The sequence below is a fragment of the Neomonachus schauinslandi genome, chromosome 14 (genome assembly GCF_002201575.2).
Source record: "Neomonachus schauinslandi chromosome 14, ASM220157v2, whole genome shotgun sequence".
NCBI classification, from domain to species: Eukaryota; Metazoa; Chordata; class Mammalia; order Carnivora; family Phocidae; genus Neomonachus; species Neomonachus schauinslandi.
Genome location: NC_058416.1, coordinates 78,239,569 through 78,260,952, shown reverse-complemented (window position 1 = coordinate 78,260,952; position 21,384 = coordinate 78,239,569). Strand labels below are relative to the sequence as shown.

Sequence of the window (21,384 nt, the reverse complement as noted above, 5' to 3'; positions counted from 1 at the left end):
AGTGTGCCTAAGGGCTTTGCATCTAGCCTTTGTAGCCTGCCTGGTTTTGTCACTTACACCTTCCCAAGCCTGTTTCTTTATCTATGGAATGGGGTAACAGCAGTGTCTCCCACTGTGGGTTGGTATGAGGATGAAATGAGACGTGAAGTTTCAAGGCACTCCTTGGGTCAGGGCCTGGCACGTGGCAGTGGTGATGGCCAATAAAAGGCAGCCATCCTCATTGGAGTACTCTTTGGCCTAGCATGTCCCTAATAAAATTTTCCTGAAACTATCTACCAAGTGTTTTAATATATGCATATAAAGATGTTCATTTTCCTATTTGTAAACAGGAAAAACCAACAAAAAGCGTAAATGTCCAACATCAATAGGATTGTTGAATAAATTGTGGTGCATCTAGAACAGAAGAAGCCATTAAAATAATGATCTATTTTTTTAAAAATATTTTGTTTATTTGACAGAACAAGAGAGTACAAGCAGGGGGAGCGACAGAGGGAGAGGGAGAAGCAGGCTCCCCACTGAGCAGGGAGCTGGATGTGGGGCTCCATCCTAGGACCCTGGGATCATGACCTGAGCCAAAGGCAGACGCTTAACCAACTGAGCCACCCAGGCGCCCCAATAATGATCTATTTTTTTAAAAGGTTTTTGTTGTTATTATAATGATCTATTTTTGATATAGATATTCTATAATGGTAGACTTTGTTTTTTAGAGAGGGAGAAAGATAAAGGCCGGGGGGGGGGGGGGGCGGTGCAGAGGGAGAAAGAATCTTAAGCAGGCTCCACACCCAGCACCAGCCTCACAGCAGGCTTGATCTCAAGACCCTTAGATCATAACCTCAGCTGAAACCAAGAGTCCAAGGCTTAACCAACTGAGCCTCCCAGGCTCCCCTATAATGGTAGAGTTTAATGCAATTTTTAAAGTGAATAAACAGAAGGAAATTGTTATCGATGTTTCTATCCAAGTAGTGGAATAGAGATGATTATTTACTTCTTTTAGGTTTTTTTCCTCTGAATTTTCTACAATGAACTTGTTTTACCCCTAAGAAAACAACAGGATTTTTTATTCCCTGGGCAGGGGCGGTTTTCAATGTCAATGACTGTCCTAAGGTCAAACAGGGCAAGGACTATTAAATAGTACCCATTATATTTAGTAAAAAGAAAGCATTGGGTGGCCACTGTGAGAGCAGTTTTAGTAGGGGCAGAGACCCTTGTCAGCAAAACAGGAATAATTATGGCTTAAAAATGTAATTAAAAAAAAATCACTTCCCCGGAATCTTGTTTGCACTAAGTGGGGCCAGGGGGATCAAATATATGTGCAAATATATTTGTCTGTTGAGAAATACGCTCAGAAGTTCCACCGCATGTCCTCTCACGTAGCAGTCACCAAAACAGTGAGCATGCGCGAAAATACAACTAGGGCAGGGCAATCAGGCTTGCTCTAAGAAATGGGGCGAAAGGCAAGGCCTTACCATTTCTGACTTAGAAAGTAAAGAATCACTCAAAATGGTAAAAAAAAAAAAAAATAACTCAAAGCTAGCTTAACTGCATTTCTTGATACAATGATCTTGTAAACCGAGCCAAAGTTCCCCGAAACACGCCTACCGCTGCAGAGAGCGAGCACCCTCGATGCAAAAGAAAGGCAAAACCTACTGCATTGACCTGGGAGCGCGAGACGCCCCACGCTACGGGCTTTGACCAATTAGAGGGCAGAGTGGGCCGGGCCTCGCCTGTGATTGGAGAATCGGGGCGAGGCGGGGCTGTGGCTCCGGCGCGTGCGCTTCCCCGGCCGCTGGTCCCGCGCCTCCTCCGGTCAGTTTGCGGACTGCTGGGAGTCGGAGCTGCGGGACTCATCTCAGACTGCAGAGACTCTTCCCCCTTGTCTGCGCAGCTCGGCTCCGCAATGCCGGTGGACCTCGGCAAGTGGTCCGGGCCTTTGAGCCTGCAGGAAGTGGACGAGCGGCCGCAGCATGCGCTGCAGGTCAAATATACCGGGACAGAGGTCGACGAGCTGGGCAAAGTGCTGACGCCCACCCAGGTACCCGAGAGCGTTGGGGGTGCACCTGTTCGAGGCGTGGAGGCCGGCGGGCGGGACCCGACCGAGGTGGGGGAGGGTGTTCCGGCCTCTGTGCGCCTGGTGTTCGGAGGGAAAGGGGTCGCGGTGCCCACGCCGCAGGCCTGCGGACACCTGCGGGCACCGGGAACCCGGCACGTGCAGGAGAAAGTGATCTAGTTTCCAGGGACTTCAAGGCGTGGACTGGGGCCTAGGCCTGGAAACACCCTGGGCCGCGGGCACGGGGGCGGGGGCGGGAGGGGGCGGTGCCGAGAAGTAGTGGGCCGTGGCCACCCCTTCGGCCCCAGACCTCCCCTCGGGTCTCAGGATTTGGGGCCTCAGTTTGGGGAGCAAAAGCCCCACCCGAGGGCATGTGACGCATTATGTAACCGGTGACCAGCATCGCCCAGCGATTCCTCCTTTTGTCTTAGCGGGCAAGAGCATGAAGCCACCCAAAGGTAAGCGCGTTCTGCAGCTGGAAGGCTCGAGGGCAACGGCCTTGTTCTATCGTTTGGCCTGCGAGCAGATCAGGGCCTGGCTACCGGAAGTGCGGGAACTAGAGTGCGCGACACTTGCCTGTTGTTGATCGTAAAGCTCCGGGGGAATGGTGTGAATACGTTGCTCTGACGGTTTATTGTTGTGGATGTTTAAATATAAAGCGCCCCTATGGCAGCCTCCGTTTTCCCAGACTCACTGTCCAGTCTGGCCATTTTCTGTGCACTTTTTAAAGTATCCAGTTAATTCAGATTTCACTTTAGCAGGGCCCAGCTAAGCTGCTGGTCACCAAATCTAGAGACTGTCATTCCAGACCATATGAGGTTGTAGTTGAGAGCACTCGGTCAGCTCCAGGGTTGAAATCCTGACCCCACCTCTTTCTGTTAATAACATGCTAGGACAGGAGTCCTGTAGTGTTGTTGGGACTAAAATAAATAATGTATATTAAACTTAAGCGCCTGGCTCTTAGTGGAGTCAATACACTTTAGCTTTTATTAATAATCTGTGTTTTACCTTTGAGGAACCTGGAATCAAAGAGTGTTGGCTTCTTCAGCATTTCTGACTTTTTAACTACAAAGTGGTTGCTTCCTACAGGTTAAGAACCGGCCCACCAGTATTGGGTGGGATGGCCTTGATCCAGGTAAACTCTACACCTTGGTCCTGACAGATCCGGATGCTCCCAGCAGGAAGGACCCCAAATACAGGCAAGTTGAGGCAAGATTAGGAACACTAGGTCATCCAGAAAGGACCTGGTGCTTCTGGCACTGTGTAAGCCTCTTGCTGTGGATATGCTGTGCCAGGAGAAGGAGACCCAGTTTGGGGTGTTCACACGCATGCTTAAGCCAGAGTGTGCATTTCCTACCCCTTCAGTCCCTAGAGCAGGAGTCTAGAAACGATAACCGAGAGCCACATCTGACTGACACCTCTTTTTGTATGACCCTATGAGCTAAGAATGGTTTTTACATTTTTAAATGACTGAAATTGAAATCATCATACTTTGTAACATGGGAAAATTACATGACATTCAAATTAACTTCATAAATGAAGTTTTGTTGGGACACAGCAGTGAGAACTTACTTAGGTCTTGTCTCTGGCTGCTTTCACACTGTAGCCGCAGAGTTGAATAGTGACAGAGACCGTGTGAACTGCAAAGCCCAAAACGTTTACTGCTTGGCCCGTTACCAAAAAGTTTGCAGGTACTGCCGAGAGGATGTCAGAGGGTGGGAGGGAGGTACCGGGCCCTCTCTTCTGCAGACAGGTGAGGTTTGTGCTGGCCAAGAAAGCAGGACTGTCTGTCTCCTTCATCGCTGCAGCCTGGTCCAGAGCATGTGCTTCATGCACATTTGCTGGCTGTGCAGTGAGTGTGTACCTACTTCCTGTGGTGCTGACCGTTCTGTGTTCCTCGTCTTAGGGAGTGGCACCATTTTCTGGTGGTCAACATGAAGGGCAACAACATCAGCAGTGGCACAGTCCTTTCCGATTATGTTGGCTCTGGGCCTCCCAAGGGCACAGGTCAGTAAAGGCTGCTTTGTTGGGGACAGTGGGTGCACACTAGGATTGGCCCAGAGGGCTGCAAATTTTAGTCTGGGTTCTCCGAGATCCCTTAGCCTAGTGGAGCTTCCTGGCAGCGCAGTTCACCTCCAAGGCAGTTGCCTGCCAGAGACCTTGAGACCTGCAGTAGCGTCAGGTGGCTGGAACCTTGGGTTCTGGTCAGGAGGACCCTCTGTTAGCTTTGCCTCTCTGCCACTAGGCCTTTATCTGCGGGGCAGTTGGTGAGAGGGTTCTAAGGAAGCAGTGTTGCAGAAAGCTTGGAACAGCTTCCGGGGGTGGGGGTGGGGGTTGAACACAGTTAACCCATCTCAGTTCTACATTCAGCCTTTGCCCTGTGGGATCTTTGAGTTTCCAGTTCCCATGAAAGAGCTCAGAAATGATCATGGTATCCTAATTAATTATAAAAAAATTGGCTTCTTTATCTCTTTATAGCTCCTTTCTGTCGAAAATCTAGGGTGGTATCATCTTGAAAAGATTTGGAAGGCTTTAAGAAGTATACTGAAGATACCTATGTTGTATTGTGTTGTGTATCACATGCTCTGCATACAAAGAGGGAGAGCATACTGTATTGAAACTCTCCCAAGTGGGATGAAGCTAATAGTGGGGGACGTACTGTTAATGCTTGCTGTGCATTACAGGATGCTTGCGTTTGTGGGAACAAAGAAGTAGGGGCAGGTGGACACATTGTCGGGCCCTGTTAGTCTGAGGAGGTACAGGAAGGTTCCTGACGGGAACCGCTGGCCACAGACTCATGCTTTATCTGCAGGCCCCAAAGCTTCAGATGGCCTCAGGCCCTCTTGTGAGCTCGTAAGAGGAAGGTAAAGGTACATCTGTCCCAGCGATCTGCTAAGTTCTCTAGGTCAGTTATACAACTAGGCAGTTTAATTATGGCAAGTACACACATGAGAATAAAGCAATTCTCTCAAGTAGGAGTTATGTCCTCACTAACAAAAAAAGTCTCAGTGACTTTTTTTTTTCCCCTTTTGCTTTTTAAAAAATACTCCTTTAGTATAATTTGCATATAATAAAATGCCCAAATCATAGTTGTTTTCGTCCATGGATATTGACTGACAGATGAAGGTGACCACGTAAGCACCTTTGAAAACAAGATGTTTTTCAGTATCGTTGCTACTTACTTGGTTAGAGTGAGTTTTACCAGGCACTAGTAGGGTAGGTTCTGGGGCGAAAACGGTCAACGAGACAAACACCATTGCTTTATGGCATTCTGTTTCTAGTGAGGAGACTAAACTGAAAAGGCAGACTTTCAGAGAAGTGTTACTGTCACACAAGTGAAAGGGGTGTTCAGATGCAGATGGTGGAAAATGACTAGCAGTCAGGTCCCAGGGGAGATGGGCTGGAAGCCCGGAGCAGGATGAGTGAGGGGCAGAGGTGATAGGAGGGGTGGGCAAGGGCCTTAGAGGCCGTAAAGCTGGGTGTGGACTTCACACCAGTTGCAGTGGGAAGCCACTGGGAGATTGTCAGCAGGCGAGTGATCTGACTCCTTCCACCTCTGCAGGTCCTCAGTGCCCCTCTTGTAAATGGGGTGGCTGGGTCCCTCCCAAGTTGGCACTGTCCTGCGAACATAGGGGCGTCTCCAGCCCTGTTGCCTAGCTGTGTGTACATCTTACGTCCTGCTTCTCCCTCCAGGCCTTCACCGCTATGTCTGGCTGGTTTACGAGCAGAATGGGCCACTGAAGTGTGACGAGCCCATCCTCAGCAACCGATCTGGAGACCACCGTGGCAAATTCAAAGTGGCATCTTTCCGCAAAAAGTACGAGCTTGGGCCCCCGGTGGCCGGCACGTGTTACCAGGCAGAATGGGATGACTATGTTCCCAAACTCTATGAGCAGCTGTCTGGGAAGTAGGGGAATGCTGGGAGACAGAAACTGTCCCGGAAGTCTCTCCCAGTGTTCTCAAGTTCAGTGATGCATGTAGATTTCTCCGCTTCCCCATTCCCATTCTCACAGGTGAGGCCTGAGCAGTCAGATAGTGGTTTAGAGTGACTTTTCCTTCTGCCTATCCTTTTTAATTCTAGAGGGTCACACCCCTGTTTGTTTTGATCCAATTTGAACTCCATTTCGGGGGATGTTTTGGTACTGTGTTGGGGTCATCAAATTGTTAATATAAGAATAGCAACCCAGAATTTAAAGAAATAAAAATTCAGGTAAAAAGACCAGGTCTATAGTAATAGAGCAGAGCATCAAAGAATCTTTAAGGGAGATTTAAAAAAAAAGAGATTCATTGCCTCTGCCTTTGTGAGCCTGAGTCCGGAATTGTGCATGAGGGCACTTCTGGGTCATGTTTTCATGACCCTGTCTCTCACCAAGAGAGCCAGAGGTTGGCGTGTCCACTAACCCCCAACATGGTACATTTCGGACTGTTTACTAGGGGTCAGTGTCCTGCTCTGGCTCCTTTGAAGAGCAGTACTGGAAAAAGCAATAGGGAGAGTGGCTTTGCAGTTAAGACACGGCCATCTAGATGAGCTGCAGGGCTGGGTGAGGGGTAGTCAGAAATCCCTAAGTCTGTGCCAGTTGAACTGGTCACTCTTCGTCTGTAGAAAAGCCGATCTGGAGTTGCGGAATGTTGTGTTAATTCTGCTGTTTGCTTATAGTTGAATTAAAATAAAAACATTGTGTGGCTGAACCAGGTCTCCAGATATTTTGCCATTTTGGGGGTATGGGGCTTCATAAATGTGGGAAGTCAAGAGACTACCTTGAAGGGTGAGTAGCCCCTTTCCCTGACCAGCAGTGACAATTGGGACTTGATTCAGGGACCATTCAGAGGATCCACGCTTGGACACGTGCCATCAAACTACAGCAGGAGTGACCGTTGCAACTTGAAGGTTTGGAAAAAAAAAATCAAAAAGTTTTAGGCCAACTCCTTTTGGCCCAAAAAGTACCTTTGCTTTTCACAAGTGGTCCTTTTTCACCTGAGAGTGAAACCAGTGGGAAACCTTCCCCCTTGGTGTTGTTAACAGTGACTTAGAACTAGGCTATACCTTTCACTGTTCTGACTTGTGATCCATATAGAATCTGCACCCAAAAGGCAGAAGGGTGGGTGGGGGAGATTAGAGTTGATCCTTGAACAGCGTGGGGATTAGGGGCACCGACCGCCCTGTGCAGTCGAATATCCATGTATAACTTTTCATTCCCCCAAAACTTAACTGCAGATAGCCTACTGTTGACTGGAAGCCTTACTGATAACAAATAACACATTTTGTGTGTTATATGTATCATGCGCTATATTCTTACAATGAAGTAAGCTAAAGAAAAGAAAATGTCATTAAGGAAATTATAAGGAAGAGAAAATACATTTACAGTCCTGTACTGAGAAAAGTCCACACGTAAGTGGACCCAGGCAGTGGAAAGCCCTGTCAACTGTACTTTCACACCCTTTGATGTACCAAAAAGAAAGGAAAGGAAGTATTTGAAGGTTTCCATCACTGACCTGGTTTGTGCCGGAGAAGGATCGTGGTTGGGCCTGGCAGGTGCTAATTAAGCAAGGCTGGCTCTTTCGCCCACCTTTCACTGCAGTTCCTTCTCCGTAGACACTGTTGGAAATGTTGCTATGTGCAATCTCTATGGGGGAATGGTAGAGAGTAATTATTTTCTAACTTCAGGGTTTTAAAATTCAGTTTTTAAATAATTTGTAAAACAAAAGTTATATAAAGAAAACAACTACCCCACCAACTTTTTTATTTTGTTTTTAACAAATTTTTTTTTAAGTAGGTCCACGCCCAGCATGGGGCTTGAACTCACAACCCTGAGATCAAGAGTCACATGTTCTACCTACTGAGCCAGCCAGGTGCCCCCTACCCTGTTGACTTTATTGTTTTTTTTTTAAGGTTTTATTTATTTGTCAGAGAGGGAGGGAGAGCACAAGCAGGGGGAGCTGCAGGCAGAGGGAGAAGCAGGCTCGCCACCGAGCAAGGAGCCCGATGCGGGGCTTGATCCCAGGACCCTGGGATCATGACCTGAGCTGAAGGCAGACGCTTAACCAACTGAGCCACCCAGGAGTCCCCTACCCTGTTGACTTTAAATGCGAGAAGCAACACATGCCCATGGTTAGGCAAGGCACATAGCACAGGAAGAAGTGCCTTCCACCTTCACCTTCCTGGTTCTTCAGCAGCAGTTTGAAAGAAGACACAAATATGAATATTCACATCAGCATACAGCTGACATATATCTACATATTTTCTCTTTAAAAATTACAGTCTTCCTATACACTCTAGCATACGTTGTGATGCAGTTTTCCCCCAAGTAATGTGCCCTTTTGCAGTGTATCTTTAGTTAACAGGGCCCCTACAATTCACGTCATCATTTTGAACAAATATTTTGTTCTGTAATTTTCTGGATGTTCCATAATTAACCAGTCTAGTCCCCTACTGTGATTAGATTACTTCTGGTTGTTTGCTATTATAAACGGTGCTTCCGCAAACATCTTTCTATATGTGTACATGCTTTTGCAAGTAATTTACTGGGGTAAATTTCTAGCATTGAAATAATCGGGCCAAAGGGTATATACGTTTTCAATCTTGATAACTGACAAACCAGCCTCCCAAAAGATCACATGGTTATATTCAAGTCCATGGTATATGAAAGTATCTTTCTCCCCATACCCTTAAGCAGTTTTCTCAAACTTCAAACATTTTGACAATTTGATATTTATGTGTATTTAAAATCATTGACTCTTTTTTTTTTCTCTCTAAACTCCTGTTTTCTTTGAGACTTACCTGCTGACCACAGTACTCTGTCATAGAGACTGAAAAAATCAATGAGGAATTATGGTGGTATGTTAGTTTTCTTGTCTAAAATAGGCATAGACTCAAAAATGATTCAGAAAAAAGGTCAACCCAACCAAAAAAGGTGAAGTGTATATGCAAGAAGTTAACACGAAAAGAATACATAGGAAAAGATATATTAGGAGGCATAGAAGCAAGGGGATAGCCTTTCTCACCTATTAAACTTGGGAGGTGAGGGGAACTTGCCCCAGGGCACCTAGTTGTGAAGTGGGTGATCCAGATTCTGAAGCATGGCGGCCCCTGGCCTATATCTCCTCCTGGGTCAGGGAGCAAAGGACTTCTGCTCTTAAATTGGTGCTAAGTCAAACAGCCTCAGCATCCACTTAAAACCCATCAGCTGTTTAAGTTGCTCTGGGATGTAGACCAGATCCTTAAATGGCCTATAAGGCCCTATATGATGTGACCCCCGTCTGCCTCTAGCTTCCTGTGGTTGTCTTCTCATTAAGCTCCAAACTTGCCAGCTGCCTCTCAGTTCCTTGACAAGCCAGACTAGTCCTTTACAAATATTGCCTGGAATCTCCCTCTTCCACTTTCTTTGACGCTTTATCCCTTAACTGACCTTCAGGGAATTCTGACTAGGCTGGATTCTCTTGTACCACTCCATTGTAACATTACCATTATAATTTTAAAATCTGTAAACTCGGGTCATTTTTTTGTTTAATGTTTATCTCCTCCATTAGTCTTGAAGGCAAGGACAACCAGTGTCCTGCTCAATATCTCCACATTGGACATAAGAAATCTAATGACCATTAGTTGAATGAATCATTGTAAAGAGGTTCTTAAGTTTAGGGAGTATGGACTTCTTTATATCCATATACCATACCATAAAAGTTCCTTCTCCCGTTCCCCAAATGTATACTTCTACAAAAATTCACATACACTTGAGTTTTTATAGAGCTCTCCAAAGCCCATTCATCAACTCCCTAATTCTGATGACCATGAACATGAGAAAGCTAATCTTAGTTTGGTGTCCCCTCCACTCAGGAATCTGTATCTTTCAGATTATTATTTTTATTTATTTATTTTTTAAAAGATTTGTATTTATTTATTTGACAGAGAGATAGCGAGAGCAGGAACACAAGCAGGGGGAGTTGGAGAGGGAGAAGCAGGCTTCCCACCAAGCAGGGAGCCCGATGCGTGGCTTGATCCCAGGACACTGGGATCATGACCTGAGCTGAAGGCAGACGCTTAGTGACTGAGCCACCCAGGCACCCCCAGATTATTGTTTTTAAAAGGTTTTATTTTAGAGAGTGGGGCTGTTTGAGGGTGGAGGGTGGAGGGTGGAGGGAGAGGGAAAGAATCTCAAGCAGACTCTATGCTGAGCTCAGAGCTCCATGCGGGGCTCAGTCTCATGACCCTGAGATCATGACCTGAGCTGAAAACAAGAGTTGGGACTGAGCCATCCAGGCACCCCTGTAATTGATTTTTTTTAAACATTTAAAATTATATCTTCTTGATATTCCTTCACTCATTATGAATGTCTTTTTATCTTTGATAATGCTCTTAGTCTTGAAGTCAATTTTAGTTGATAGACCTCTTATGCCTATTTGCATGGCACTTTTTCCCCCATTCATTTACTTTGGAATTACCTAAATTTATATTTAGTTTGTCTCTTATAGGCAGCAAATAGTCCTTTTTTAAAATTCACTCTGTCTGTAATATTCAATTAATGTAATTATCCCTATGGTGGGATTTAGGTCTACCACTTTATGTTTTCTGTTTGCTCTTCTTTTTATTTATATGTTTTCCCTTTCCTACCTTCTTTTGGATTATTTGAATATCCAATTTATCTATTGGATTTTTGGCTATTACATCTCTTTGGGTTTTCTTTTTGTTTCTGTTAGTTACTCTAGGAGTTACAATATACATAACTAATTTTTCATCGTCTGCTTAGAAGAATTGTAAATTCATCATGTAAAATGTAGAAGCATGGTAACCATATGGGTCTTTTAACCCCCAACCTTTGTTATAGTTGTCATATGGGTTGCATTTAGATACATCAAAACCCTCCCCAAACAATGTTATAATTTTTGTTTTCAGTGAAAAATATATTTCAATATATTTTAAAGAATATAGGAGAGGAAAAAGTTTTTTATATTTATCTAGATATTTACCATTTGTTGCTCTTCCTTCATTCCCAGAGATTCAAGTTTCCTTCTGGTATCATTTCCCTTCAATATGAGGAACTTCCTTTAGCATTTCTTGTAGAATAGTTCTCTGACAATAACTTCTCTTAATTTTTCTTCATCTGAGGATGATTTTATTTCACCTCATTCTTCTGTGTACGTGGATTTTCCATAATCCACCTGCTTTTGTTTTTTCAGTGTCCTCAGATAGTCGCTTTTGCATTTGGTCTAGTTTTTAGTTGTCATCAGTGGGAAAGACTTACATGCTGCTATGCCAAACTAGAATAAAAATGTATTTTTTATGTCATTTCTATGGCAAAATACATTACTAAATTACAATCAGAGAATCAGAGAGGGATATGGAGTTCTTCCATGGGCATGTTTCCAGATGCCCCAGAATATGCTTTTTCAACAGATACATGATAATTACAGATGGTGGTAAATTCAAGAAATAAATTCTTTTACTCAATTAGAGATCACTGGTAAGTGTTCTCTGATATTTCCTATGACTGTAATTGTTTCAGTTCCTTCAAACTCCTGGTAGTACCCACCACTTGCATTGTCATGGCTTGTCTACTGTTCATTAACTTAGTCCCCTGATTTACTTGTTTCAGTGGAGATTTAAACCATGAGCTTCAGCAGAGTAGTGACCCCATCCATCCTATTTACTGCTACAACCCCCTGGCACACAGTAGATGCTCAGTAAATATTTCTTGAATGAATAGAGCAAAAGTATACTGATCTTGGCACTTTGGATACCTCCTTACTCTTCCCTCTTTCCTTATAGCACTTATGACCATGTGAGATCATTTATAATGTGAGATCGTTTGTAATTATTGTGACATCATTTTCCTCTTTAAGATATATGGATGCATCTTAAGCATCTGGCATTGCACTGGACTTATAAGGTACTCACTGAGTGAATATTTACAAATCACACATAAGCAGCCCTTACCAATACATATGACAAACCTGCAATAGTTCTTTCCTTTTTAAACTCAGGGGAGATTAGTATGTGCTGGAAGAATACAGGATGCAGGGTGTCGGCGGCTGCTGTCTTAGTACCTCTTTTGTAGCTGTTCTTTTGCTGCCATTCTTGTTCCAGTCTATTCTACTTCCTCATGCAGGTACTAAGAGTTGGAAGACTCAGTCTGTACCAGGTGTTAGGAGCAGGGACTCACATTCCTCCTTTCTAGTCACTCTACCTTGGGGCACATCACTGACAAACTAGTAGAGGGGGAAATTTTTTCTAAAGATCAGCACTTATAACCTCACAGAAATAAAGCCTTTTCACAAGCTAGCTAGATGTTTTCCACTACAGAGAGAAATGAAACAAATTATAGGAAGTTTTTCTGCCTTACTGATGATTTAATGTCCTTCTGAGTGGCCATGTGACCTATGCTTAGGAGTGTGGGTTCTGAAATCAGACAGGTCTTGATTCAGACTCCACTGCCACCACTTACCCTGGTCTGAGCTTATTTCCTCATCTGTAAAATGCTTCATGTAGTGTTCCATCAGATGGTAAGCATAAGCATGCAATACAGGTGATATGTTTTTCGTGGACAATTGTGAGTACTCTTTCCAGCCCGTTCCAGTGTTATTTTCTGATGTACCTGATATAGAAACTTCAGTGAACTAAGCTGCTTAGGAAACTTGATAATTAAGGGCGCCTGGGTGGCCCAGTCAGTTAAGTGTCTGCCTTTGGCTCAGGTCATGATCCCGGAGTCCCGGGATCAAACCCTGCCTCGGGCTCCCTGCTCAGCGGAGAGCCTGCTTCTCCCTCTGCCTCTCACCCCCTCGTGCTTGCGTGCTCTCTCAAAAATATAAATAAGATCTTAAAGAAAAAAAGGAAACTTGATAATTATTCTGTTGATTATTATTTTATAATATTTGAGTATATCTTTCTGCTTTAGTCTATCACAGTGAACAAGACTGGTCCTATTCGTCTATGATGACTGAACATTCTGTAAGATAGAGGAATGATTTTCAGGTCATCATGCTAAAGATAAATTTTCAATGTCCAAGACTTAGAACCCTAAAAATAGGAGATCTTACTGAAATTGTCTTGACCCCAAAAACCTATCTTAGAAGTTATATATTTTACTACCTCATTGTTATGCACATAAAATTATTCTAATAAAAGCAGAATATGGGGGGATCTACCGTTACAGTGGGACCATTTCAAATACTTGGCCATAATCTCTCTGTAATAGCTTGCTTTTCTGTGAGGGTGTGTAACTTTCCAGCAGTGCATGTGCCTATGTCTGACTGGCACGTTGGGGTGTGTGTGTGTGTGTGTGTGCACGCACACACGCATGCACATGTGCCGTTTTCTAAAGGGCAAACAGGTGCAGTTCACCACTTCAAACAGTGGGACATTATCTTTAGCCCTGTAGAAGAACTTGGAAGACACAGCTTTACCTGAAAATCTCGGATGGCTCTTCTTGGAATACCCAGGGCTGGGAGGACGGTCTCTGGAGGGCAGGTCTCCCTCTGAATTATGAGCTGGTGAACCTAGAAGGGAAACTTCCTGCTACAATAACACAGCAAGGCAATGTGATGAACACTTTTATTTACAAATATAATTAAAAGCTCTGACAGTTATCATGCTCTTCCTTGGAACCTGAAAAATGTTTTGTTTTGTTTTTTTAAAGTGCATGCAAAAGAAGTAAAGCCTTTTTTTTTTCATCATTTTTTATTGTAAGAAAATACACAGTTTGAAAGTGTGAATAATGCAATATTTATGACCAAGATATGGGACTCAGGGAGGGGAAGGGAAATAAAGAAAAAGATCAAGATGATCTGATTGAGAGACAGTGTTGAACTCCAAATACTGAATTGGAAAAGGAGGGAGGTGGGGAGGAATAGGAGGAAGTAAAAAAATTTGATCAGAGAAACAGTTAAAATACAATATGAAAATAAGTAATACCTCTCCTTAAATTCCTTCTATACACAAAATACACGATTTGCCAAAGCCCAATTTGTGCTACTGGGATTCTGTGAGCTCCTTAAGTGTATTCACATCCTCTGCAACAGCAGAAAATGATTATGATACAATCAGAATATGCTGAAGACAAGTTAAACTCTTGCCAGCAGGTTCTTAAAAATCACAAGATCTCTTCACCCCACCCACCCCCCATCCCCAAAAAAGTAATAATATGTCACCACTGATATGTACATCACAATTAGTTTCTGTAAAATGTATCAAATTTTCAATCTTTAATAAAACTTTGTTTTTTTTAATTCCTGATGAATAAATACCAAAAAAATAAAATAAAATAAAATAATGCAGCAGCTAGTTAAGGTGTAAGGCTGCGGATATTGTGTCTCTCTCCCCCTTGGCATTTATTATTATTATTTTTTTTGCTTTACTTTCACAGATTGGTGGTAATGAGTGATTGCTTAAAGCAATATACATCCACTTTTGTTGTTGTTGTTGTTGGTTTATTGTTTTGTTAAAACTGTCTCCAAAGTTTTCACTGAAACATTTTGAATCACATCAATACTGTGACGTGTACTATGAATAGAAGAGATGGCCAGGTTTTGGCCAGCACTGAAAGTTGACACGGGGGGAGGAAGGGGCCCCTGATGGAGTAAGAATAAACAGGCACTAGTCCGACACGATGTCAGTAAGAGTAAGAGAGAGAGAGAGTGAGAGCAACGCCCGTTAAAATGGGGAATGTGGTTTTGCAGGGTCTGAATTTTTTTCTGGTTTCTTTTTTTTTGTAAATGGCAAAAAATTTTAATCTCATCTATAGTCCTCCTTAGGAAAATCTAATGTAACCAAATTCCCAAATCCCATTCTGAGGCTCTCCATGTCAAAAGTTTCAATCTCTCGCTCTTGCCTTTCCAATAGGTACTTTATTCTCTCGCTGCGTTCCTTCTGAAGGGCAGCCAGCTCTTCTTCAATCTGAAATAAGCACAATGAACAGTTCTTAATGGAAAAGATCTCCCTGCAGGCACCCACAAACACACACGGTCACGTACATGCACACATATGACACACAAACCCACAGGAACTCAGAGTAAACTAGACTGGGAAAGTCTGGGAGAACCCTGGGATAAATGTCTTGTATGTCATCCATTATATTTAAAATTTGCTCACAAGAATAAAAATGTTTGGGGCCCACCTAGGGCTGGCACTACCATTCTAGCAAACCAAGCAGCTGGGCTGATCTAGGTCAGTGTCCTGTCTCAGCAGGAGATGGCTCAGGGGAAGCTAAAAGACACTCAAGCACAATTAGATTGTGCTTTCCCATAGAGAGGCAAATGCCCCCTGGGTCATTAGCAATTTAGTTCTAGAACAGGAGCTGTGAAAATAATCTCTTACATTGGTCTCAGGGAAGTACCAGAAGAAAGTACAAATAACTGATTAAGCAAATAAGTGCTTAACAGCTTTGAGATGCTTCATGAAATTTTTTATACTTCATATTCTTCAGCAATATTTAAAGCAATGAATATTTCAGTTCTGATAACATTTATTACGCATGGCAATATCAGCCTCTCCTCATTTTAATTTTTTTAAAGAGCGCTGCTGTTGATTTCTTTTGGTATAGAAATAGCTGAAAATATAAACCAAATCTGCATCTGGCTTCCTCATACCATTTAGCAGCCATGCTATCAGCTCATAGCACCTTTCACAAATGTCTTATCAGCTGCCCCGTCACCCATGCCATTCTTCTGGCTGTGAAGGTGTAGGATTTCTTAGCAGAGTAATAGAAAGAGCTTAGACTGTGGGGTCAGATTTATGCGAGTAATTTAACCATTTGGAGCCTTAGTATCCTGCCTGTGGAATGGAGATTATGTCTACGTCTCAGGGGCAATAGGAGGATAAAAGCAGGTAATACGTAAACAGTGCCTAGTTTAGGTACACAGGCAGGGCTCCATAAATGGCGGTTCCCTAGGCCATGGTCCATCCTCCACCCAACTGTACGGGACCCAGAGTAATACTCTCATACCTTCTGCTCAAGATGTGCTCTGCGCAGAGACACCCTCTGCTCTAGCTTCTGGAGCTCACGTTCATGTTGTGCCTCTGTTTGCATCTTGATTTTGCTCTGGTAGGCATTGAGCAGCTCCATTTCCTGCTGGAGCTGTAGCCTCAAGGCCTGACATTCTGCTTCTTGAGCCTCATCTAGCCGTAACTGTGGGCAAAAAAGACACACACTGTAATTCATTCCTAGCTTACAGCACCTGGTGACTACTGGAAGAGGTTTCCTTGTTTGGATTGAAACAGGTTCCCTCAGAAAAACAGATGCCCTGGGTACATTCAGAGTTAGGAATCAAAAATAGTACGTTCTGCCCCATGGGCTACAAAGTTCTATAAACACATTCTTAAAACATTCTTTCTTAAGAAAACGAAAACATTCTTTTCTTAAGAAAAACTGGTTTTCTTAAAACCACACTAGCAGGAGTCAGGAAGGCTACATGCTCTGGTGATTAAGCCTGTGGGTTTTGGAGGCAGACTCCTGAGCTTGAAATCTAGCTCCACAATTCACTCAGGTATGTCGCCTTGAGAAGTTACCCCTCCAAGTCTCATTTTTTTTTCCTCTCAAGAAAATAACAGTAATAGTTCCTACGAAGATTGGTATGAGGATTAAATGAAAGAATTCATATGAAATCCTAGGCATAGTTCTAGATGCATACCAAGTGTTCAGTAAATAGTAGCTGTTATCATTATTTTGGGTTTGACTAACCATTTCCATATTTATATATCTTTAACCCTCAAACCACCACACATCTAGATATCCTTAGCTCTAAAAAAAAAAAAGAGTCCAATCTCCATTACACTTAGGGACTATCCCACAGTACAGTTATGCTTCTAGCCAAGTAATGTTGGTCCCTATAGTTGGCTATACAAGTTATCCTGCTGGCCAGCCAATCTAAAACTCAAGTGGTTCAAAATTTCTTTCCCACAGAAGATAGCCTGGATGATCTTAAGGGACATACTCTGGTTTAAAGCAGTAAAGTCCAGATTATAAAGCAGGCTGGTAGACTTCCTCTTTCTCCCTATGGCACCTGAACTTTGTATTACATACCACACTACTGATTCTGTATGAGGAATGGACCAAGCCAGCCACCTTTCAATGAGCATAAGTGAAGGTTTGGGGCCATTAGTGGGTCTATGTTTTGTGGTTGATGATCCTCCTGTCCCAGGCTTGGTTTTGTCTAAATTTATCAGGCCCTCACTTCACCTGGGAACTAGGAGATTAGAATCCTTGGCTTAGACAGTTCTGTCAATGCTGAGATTATCCACATGTTTCCATAGACACTTATTCTCCATTTTATGCTTCTTTCCCTAATCTGTACAATTTGTGACAATTAACAATATATCTCAATATCTTGATTAAGAAACATCTGGAAATGTTATTAGAATAGTTTTAGAAAGTTATCTGCACAGTGTATTCTTTAGTACTTTTGGAGAAATATATCATATGAACATGAAATAGATAATGTAATCTATTTCCAAAGCATTTCCTAGTAATTAATCCTACCCAGCTTTCACTAAAATCCACTGAAGAGGATACCTCTTTTCTCATTTCCCAATGAGAAATGGAGGGAGAAGAGACACAAGATAAAAGTCACTCCACAGCAGGAACAGCCTTACAGATAAATGCCAAAGGGTTTACTGGCTTCCAATAAGATTTATCAATTCCCTCTTGACATGGGAGTTTCCTTAGCAATAAAGGGAATGAAAGTCTGTTCTTTTCTACTTGTGTTTGTTAATTGTTACGAGCCCTGATCAAATGGATAAGAGGCTCACCCTATAGGCAGCTTAGTCCATTGAAACATCTCTTTCTTCTCTTATTTCTGGCATTCTATTATTAATGTCCATAACTATGTGATTTTGTACTAGCTCTGACTCTGTAAAAATGCCAGTCTAGAAATCAGACAGGATATTCCAGTATCTGGTATTCATCACCCCAAAGTTGCACATATCAAATCCTTTAAAATGTTTTATAGAAGTGTAGGCAAATATCATGTCTGTTTCCTAAAGTGGATTAACATGAAAGGATGTGATGGCAGCCATATAATGTAGTATGGCTAGGCTTATGGGCTCCCCCTGAAATGGGGTCAAATCCCAGCTTCATCACTACTTAGCTAATTACCACTATGTGAGCCCCTAAGCCAGGAGTTGGCACATTATGGCCCAAGGGCCAAATCTGGCTTGCTGCCTATTTTTGTCAATAAGGTTTTATTGGAACATGGACATGCTCATTCATTTACGTACCTAGGGCTGCTTTTGTTTGACAATAGCAGAGTTGAGTAGTTGTGACAGCGACCCTGTGATCCACAAAGCCTACGGTATTTACTACCTGCCCCTCTACAGAAACAGTTTGCCAAATCTTGCTCTAAGCAAGTGGCTTTACTTCAATAAACCTCAATTTCCTTGCAGGTAAGTTAGGGTTAAAACAGTAACTACTTCAAAGGTCAAAGGGGTTGCACAAGAATGAAATAACACTTAAAACATACCCAAAACAGTGGCTGGCACATGGAAAGGGTCACTAAAGGATAGTGGCATTTATCATACCTACTTTTATCTCCTCCCTGCCTCAGGAGAAAGGGTATTTCTCTCCTTTTATTCAAGGGCAATCCTGAACCTATATTCCTGATCCCATTCTGTCCATCTTATAGAACAGGCTTTCATTGAGCACTTGCTGTGTACCAGGAATTGTTGCAGATGCTGATGACACAAAGGTGAACAAGACAAAAATCCTATCAGCCTTGGTGTCCCTACCAACCCTCTCCCCTCTCCTTACCCTTAACCTCTCCCTGCACTCCTCTTTCTCATCCTACCCCTTACTTACGTGGCAAGGGGTCTTTTATCCAACTCCCAGCAGCGTTTAATACCGTGGATTGCCCTTTCCTTCTTGAAATCTTTCTCTAATCTTCTGAGATACCATACCCTCTTGGTTTTTCCCTCCCTCCTCTCCTTTCCAGCTACTCCCTCCCTTCTTCCTCTAACTTCTCATCCTAAGGAATCTCTTCTGTTCCCAAGGCTGCAATGACCCTCTATATATGAATGATTCCCACCTCTTCACCTCTATTTCAGACTTCTCTGCTGAGGCACAAGGCCAGCTTACCCAGTCTTCTAGAGACATCATCACCTGGATGATGCCCAGGCCCCTCAAGCTCAGCCTGACTATTAGCTTATCATCATTCCCTGCTCTCTTCCTCAGGCTGCTCCACTTCCTTCTTTACCGTATAGGTAAGGGGCACCATCATCTACTGTTTTGTTCAAACTAGAGTCAACCTTAACCTCTCATGCTCCACGTTTACTCTGTAACTAAATGCTTTCACTTCCACCTCCTGCCGATCTCTCAAATTTTGTGACTTTCTCCTTCATCCCATCTGCCCCCTTCTGGTCTAGCCACCACTTGCTCCTGCCCAGGTAAAAGCAGCAACTTTATACATGATCTCCTGAGATCCATCTGACCACCTCCCAGGCCACTCTCCACCTGTCACTGGAGCGGTCATTCAAAAATGCAAATCTGATGTCGGTACCTCCCCCCCCACAAACACACACTTAATGCTCTTCAATGGCCTCCCACTGCTTTTAGGATCAAGAGCAAAATCCTTAAGAAAGCTTACAAGCCCCTCCATAATCTGGTCCCTGTTTAACCTTCTGGTCTTATTCTCATTTGGTCTCTGTCTCATTCTCTATATTCCAAACATAATGGACTCTGAGTTCGTCAGAAGTGCCACTATTTCCTCTGTCTTTACCAATGCAGTTCCTTTGCCTAGAATTGCTCCCTACACCTCAGCTTAAATACTCATTGTTTCTGAGAGGCCTTTTCCAACTCTCCACACCAGCCTACTCTCCGGGATACACTCTGTTGGCACGCTGTACTTGCTCGGCCATTACATGGAGCAGACTTTTTCAATGCCTTTCCTTACTTTTCCATAAATTCCATGAAGACATGATCAATGACTGTCTTATTCACCACAGTATCCCAGGGTGCCTGGGGCACAGTGGGGCACTCAATAAATACTTACTGGATGGATGAATGAATGAATGATTGAATGAATACATGGATTCCTACCCTCAACCTCATGTTTAAGAACATGTTTAAGCCTTTCTCAAAAAACAGAAGTCCTCCTTCAACTGTCTCTTCCTCTAGCTACAGTTCTTCCTCCTTTCCTTCGCTGATGAGCAGCTGGGAAAAGGAAGCTCGTGTACACTTTCTACCTCACTTTCGTAGTATGCACTACAATGTCTTCCACTCTGACCAGTCCACTGATTGTCTGTAACAGTCACTGGACAAACCCACTGCGAGGTCCAACTGGTCTCTCTGCCACATTTGAAATGATCAGCTAGAAGCTTCTGTTCTGGCATCTGTGACATGCTCTCTCCAATTCCCCTTCCGCATTAATTATTCATCTCCTTTGGTCTGTTTCTCCTCCACCCTCAAATGGTGGTGTCCACAGCTCTGTCCTTAGTCCCCTTCCTAATAAAATCTCCTGTCCCTAGACGGTCTCAGGCATTCCCAACAGCTACAACTTCCCCCATCTAACATGGATGTCTAGCTATTTGTCTTGTGTCCTAACACTCTCCTGAACTATAGATTTCCATCTCTGTACCTCTCTACCTGGATACCCACATAGCTCAGGTAACATGTCTAAAACTTAGTTAATTATCTGCCAGGCATCCAAACTCATCCCTCCTTCAATTTTTTTTATCTTGGTAAAATGATGACCCATTCTACTGTTATCAAACCTACCTCCCAAATTGGTCACTGAGCTCTATCTCTTCTAACTCCTAAATATTTCTCAAATCCTTCTCCCTCCTCACCATCTCCAGGAGCATGTTCTCAGTTCAGGGTTCCATTATTTTTTTTTCCTGGGGTATAACAGTTTCCTAACAGGTCTCTACCTACAGTTGCCACATTACTGCCAGTATCTTTCTAGGCCACAAATCCAATCTTGTCACTTTCCTTTTTAAAATAGGCTTCAGCAGGTCCCCATTGTTTATAGAATGATGTCCAAACTCCTGACTTTTGAGGGTCTGATCCCCAACTATCCACCTGCTTCCCTTTATACTCCTGCCATGTCAACCACTCATTCCTCAAATGCACGGTCCTCTTTCAGACCTTGCGTCTTTGCATTTACTCTGTCCTCTGCTGGGAAAAATAACTTTTTCCTCTTCTGCCTACTTGACAAACTATTACTCCTTAAGACTCATCTCCTTGTGAAAGCTTCACTGAATCCCAGGTAAGTTCCCATCCCTGGGTTACCAAGACCTTTATGACCTCTCCATTTTGGGCTCCCAAAAATCCTCCTTGAAATTTGGACTCACACCAAAGTTCTTTTAGGCCCCAAATGCACACTTCACATATTCTGGACCTTTGCCCATGTAGGTCCCTTTC

The 21,384-nt window shown here is 43.3% G+C and overlaps 2 protein-coding genes across 3 annotated transcripts in view; one reads left to right on the top strand and one right to left on the bottom strand.

The window, feature by feature from the left end:
* The first annotated feature begins 1,770 nt into the window (after nt 1-1,770).
* Nucleotides 1,771-6,736, top strand: PEBP1 (phosphatidylethanolamine binding protein 1). 2 transcript variants are annotated; one of them, XM_021703435.2, is made up of 4 exons: nt 1,771-2,032; nt 3,137-3,246; nt 3,954-4,054; nt 5,741-6,736. In XM_021703435.2, the coding sequence occupies exons 1-4, from the start codon at nt 1,898-1,900 to the stop codon at nt 5,956-5,958; spliced, it is 564 nt and encodes a 187-aa protein (XP_021559110.1). In that variant the 5' UTR covers nt 1,771-1,897; the 3' UTR covers nt 5,959-6,736. The 2 variants fall into 2 exon arrangements, with proteins under 2 accessions (XP_021559110.1, XP_044776998.1); XM_044921063.1 differs by having other exon boundaries at nt 3,137-3,250; nt 3,958-4,054.
* Nucleotides 6,737-13,726: 6,990 nt separating this feature from the next.
* Nucleotides 13,727-21,384, bottom strand: part of TAOK3 (TAO kinase 3) — a 74,814-nt gene continuing 67,156 nt past the window's right edge. Inside the window, exons 13-14 of the mRNA XM_021703617.2 lie at nt 15,979-16,161; nt 13,727-14,930 (exon numbers count right to left, since the gene is read on the bottom strand). Coding sequence (XP_021559292.1) covers nt 14,769-14,930; nt 15,979-16,161 — 345 coding nt within the window. The 3' untranslated portion in view covers nt 13,727-14,768. The remainder of the gene's footprint in view (nt 14,931-15,978; nt 16,162-21,384) is intronic.

What these genes read in the sequence shown, in the direction of transcription:
- PEBP1 (XM_021703435.2), top strand. Translation starts at nt 1,898, where the DNA reads ATGCCGGTGGACCTCGGCAAGTGGTCCGGGCCTTTGAGCCTGCAGGAA. An exon ending in AAGTGCTGACGCCCACCCAG is followed by an intron (nt 2,033 to 3,136) that starts GTACCCGAGAGC and finishes TGCTTCCTACAG; the next exon opens with GTTAAGAACCGGCCCACCAG. An exon ending in AGGAAGGACCCCAAATACAG is followed by an intron (nt 3,247 to 3,953) that starts GCAAGTTGAGGC and finishes TCCTCGTCTTAG; the next exon opens with GGAGTGGCACCATTTTCTGG.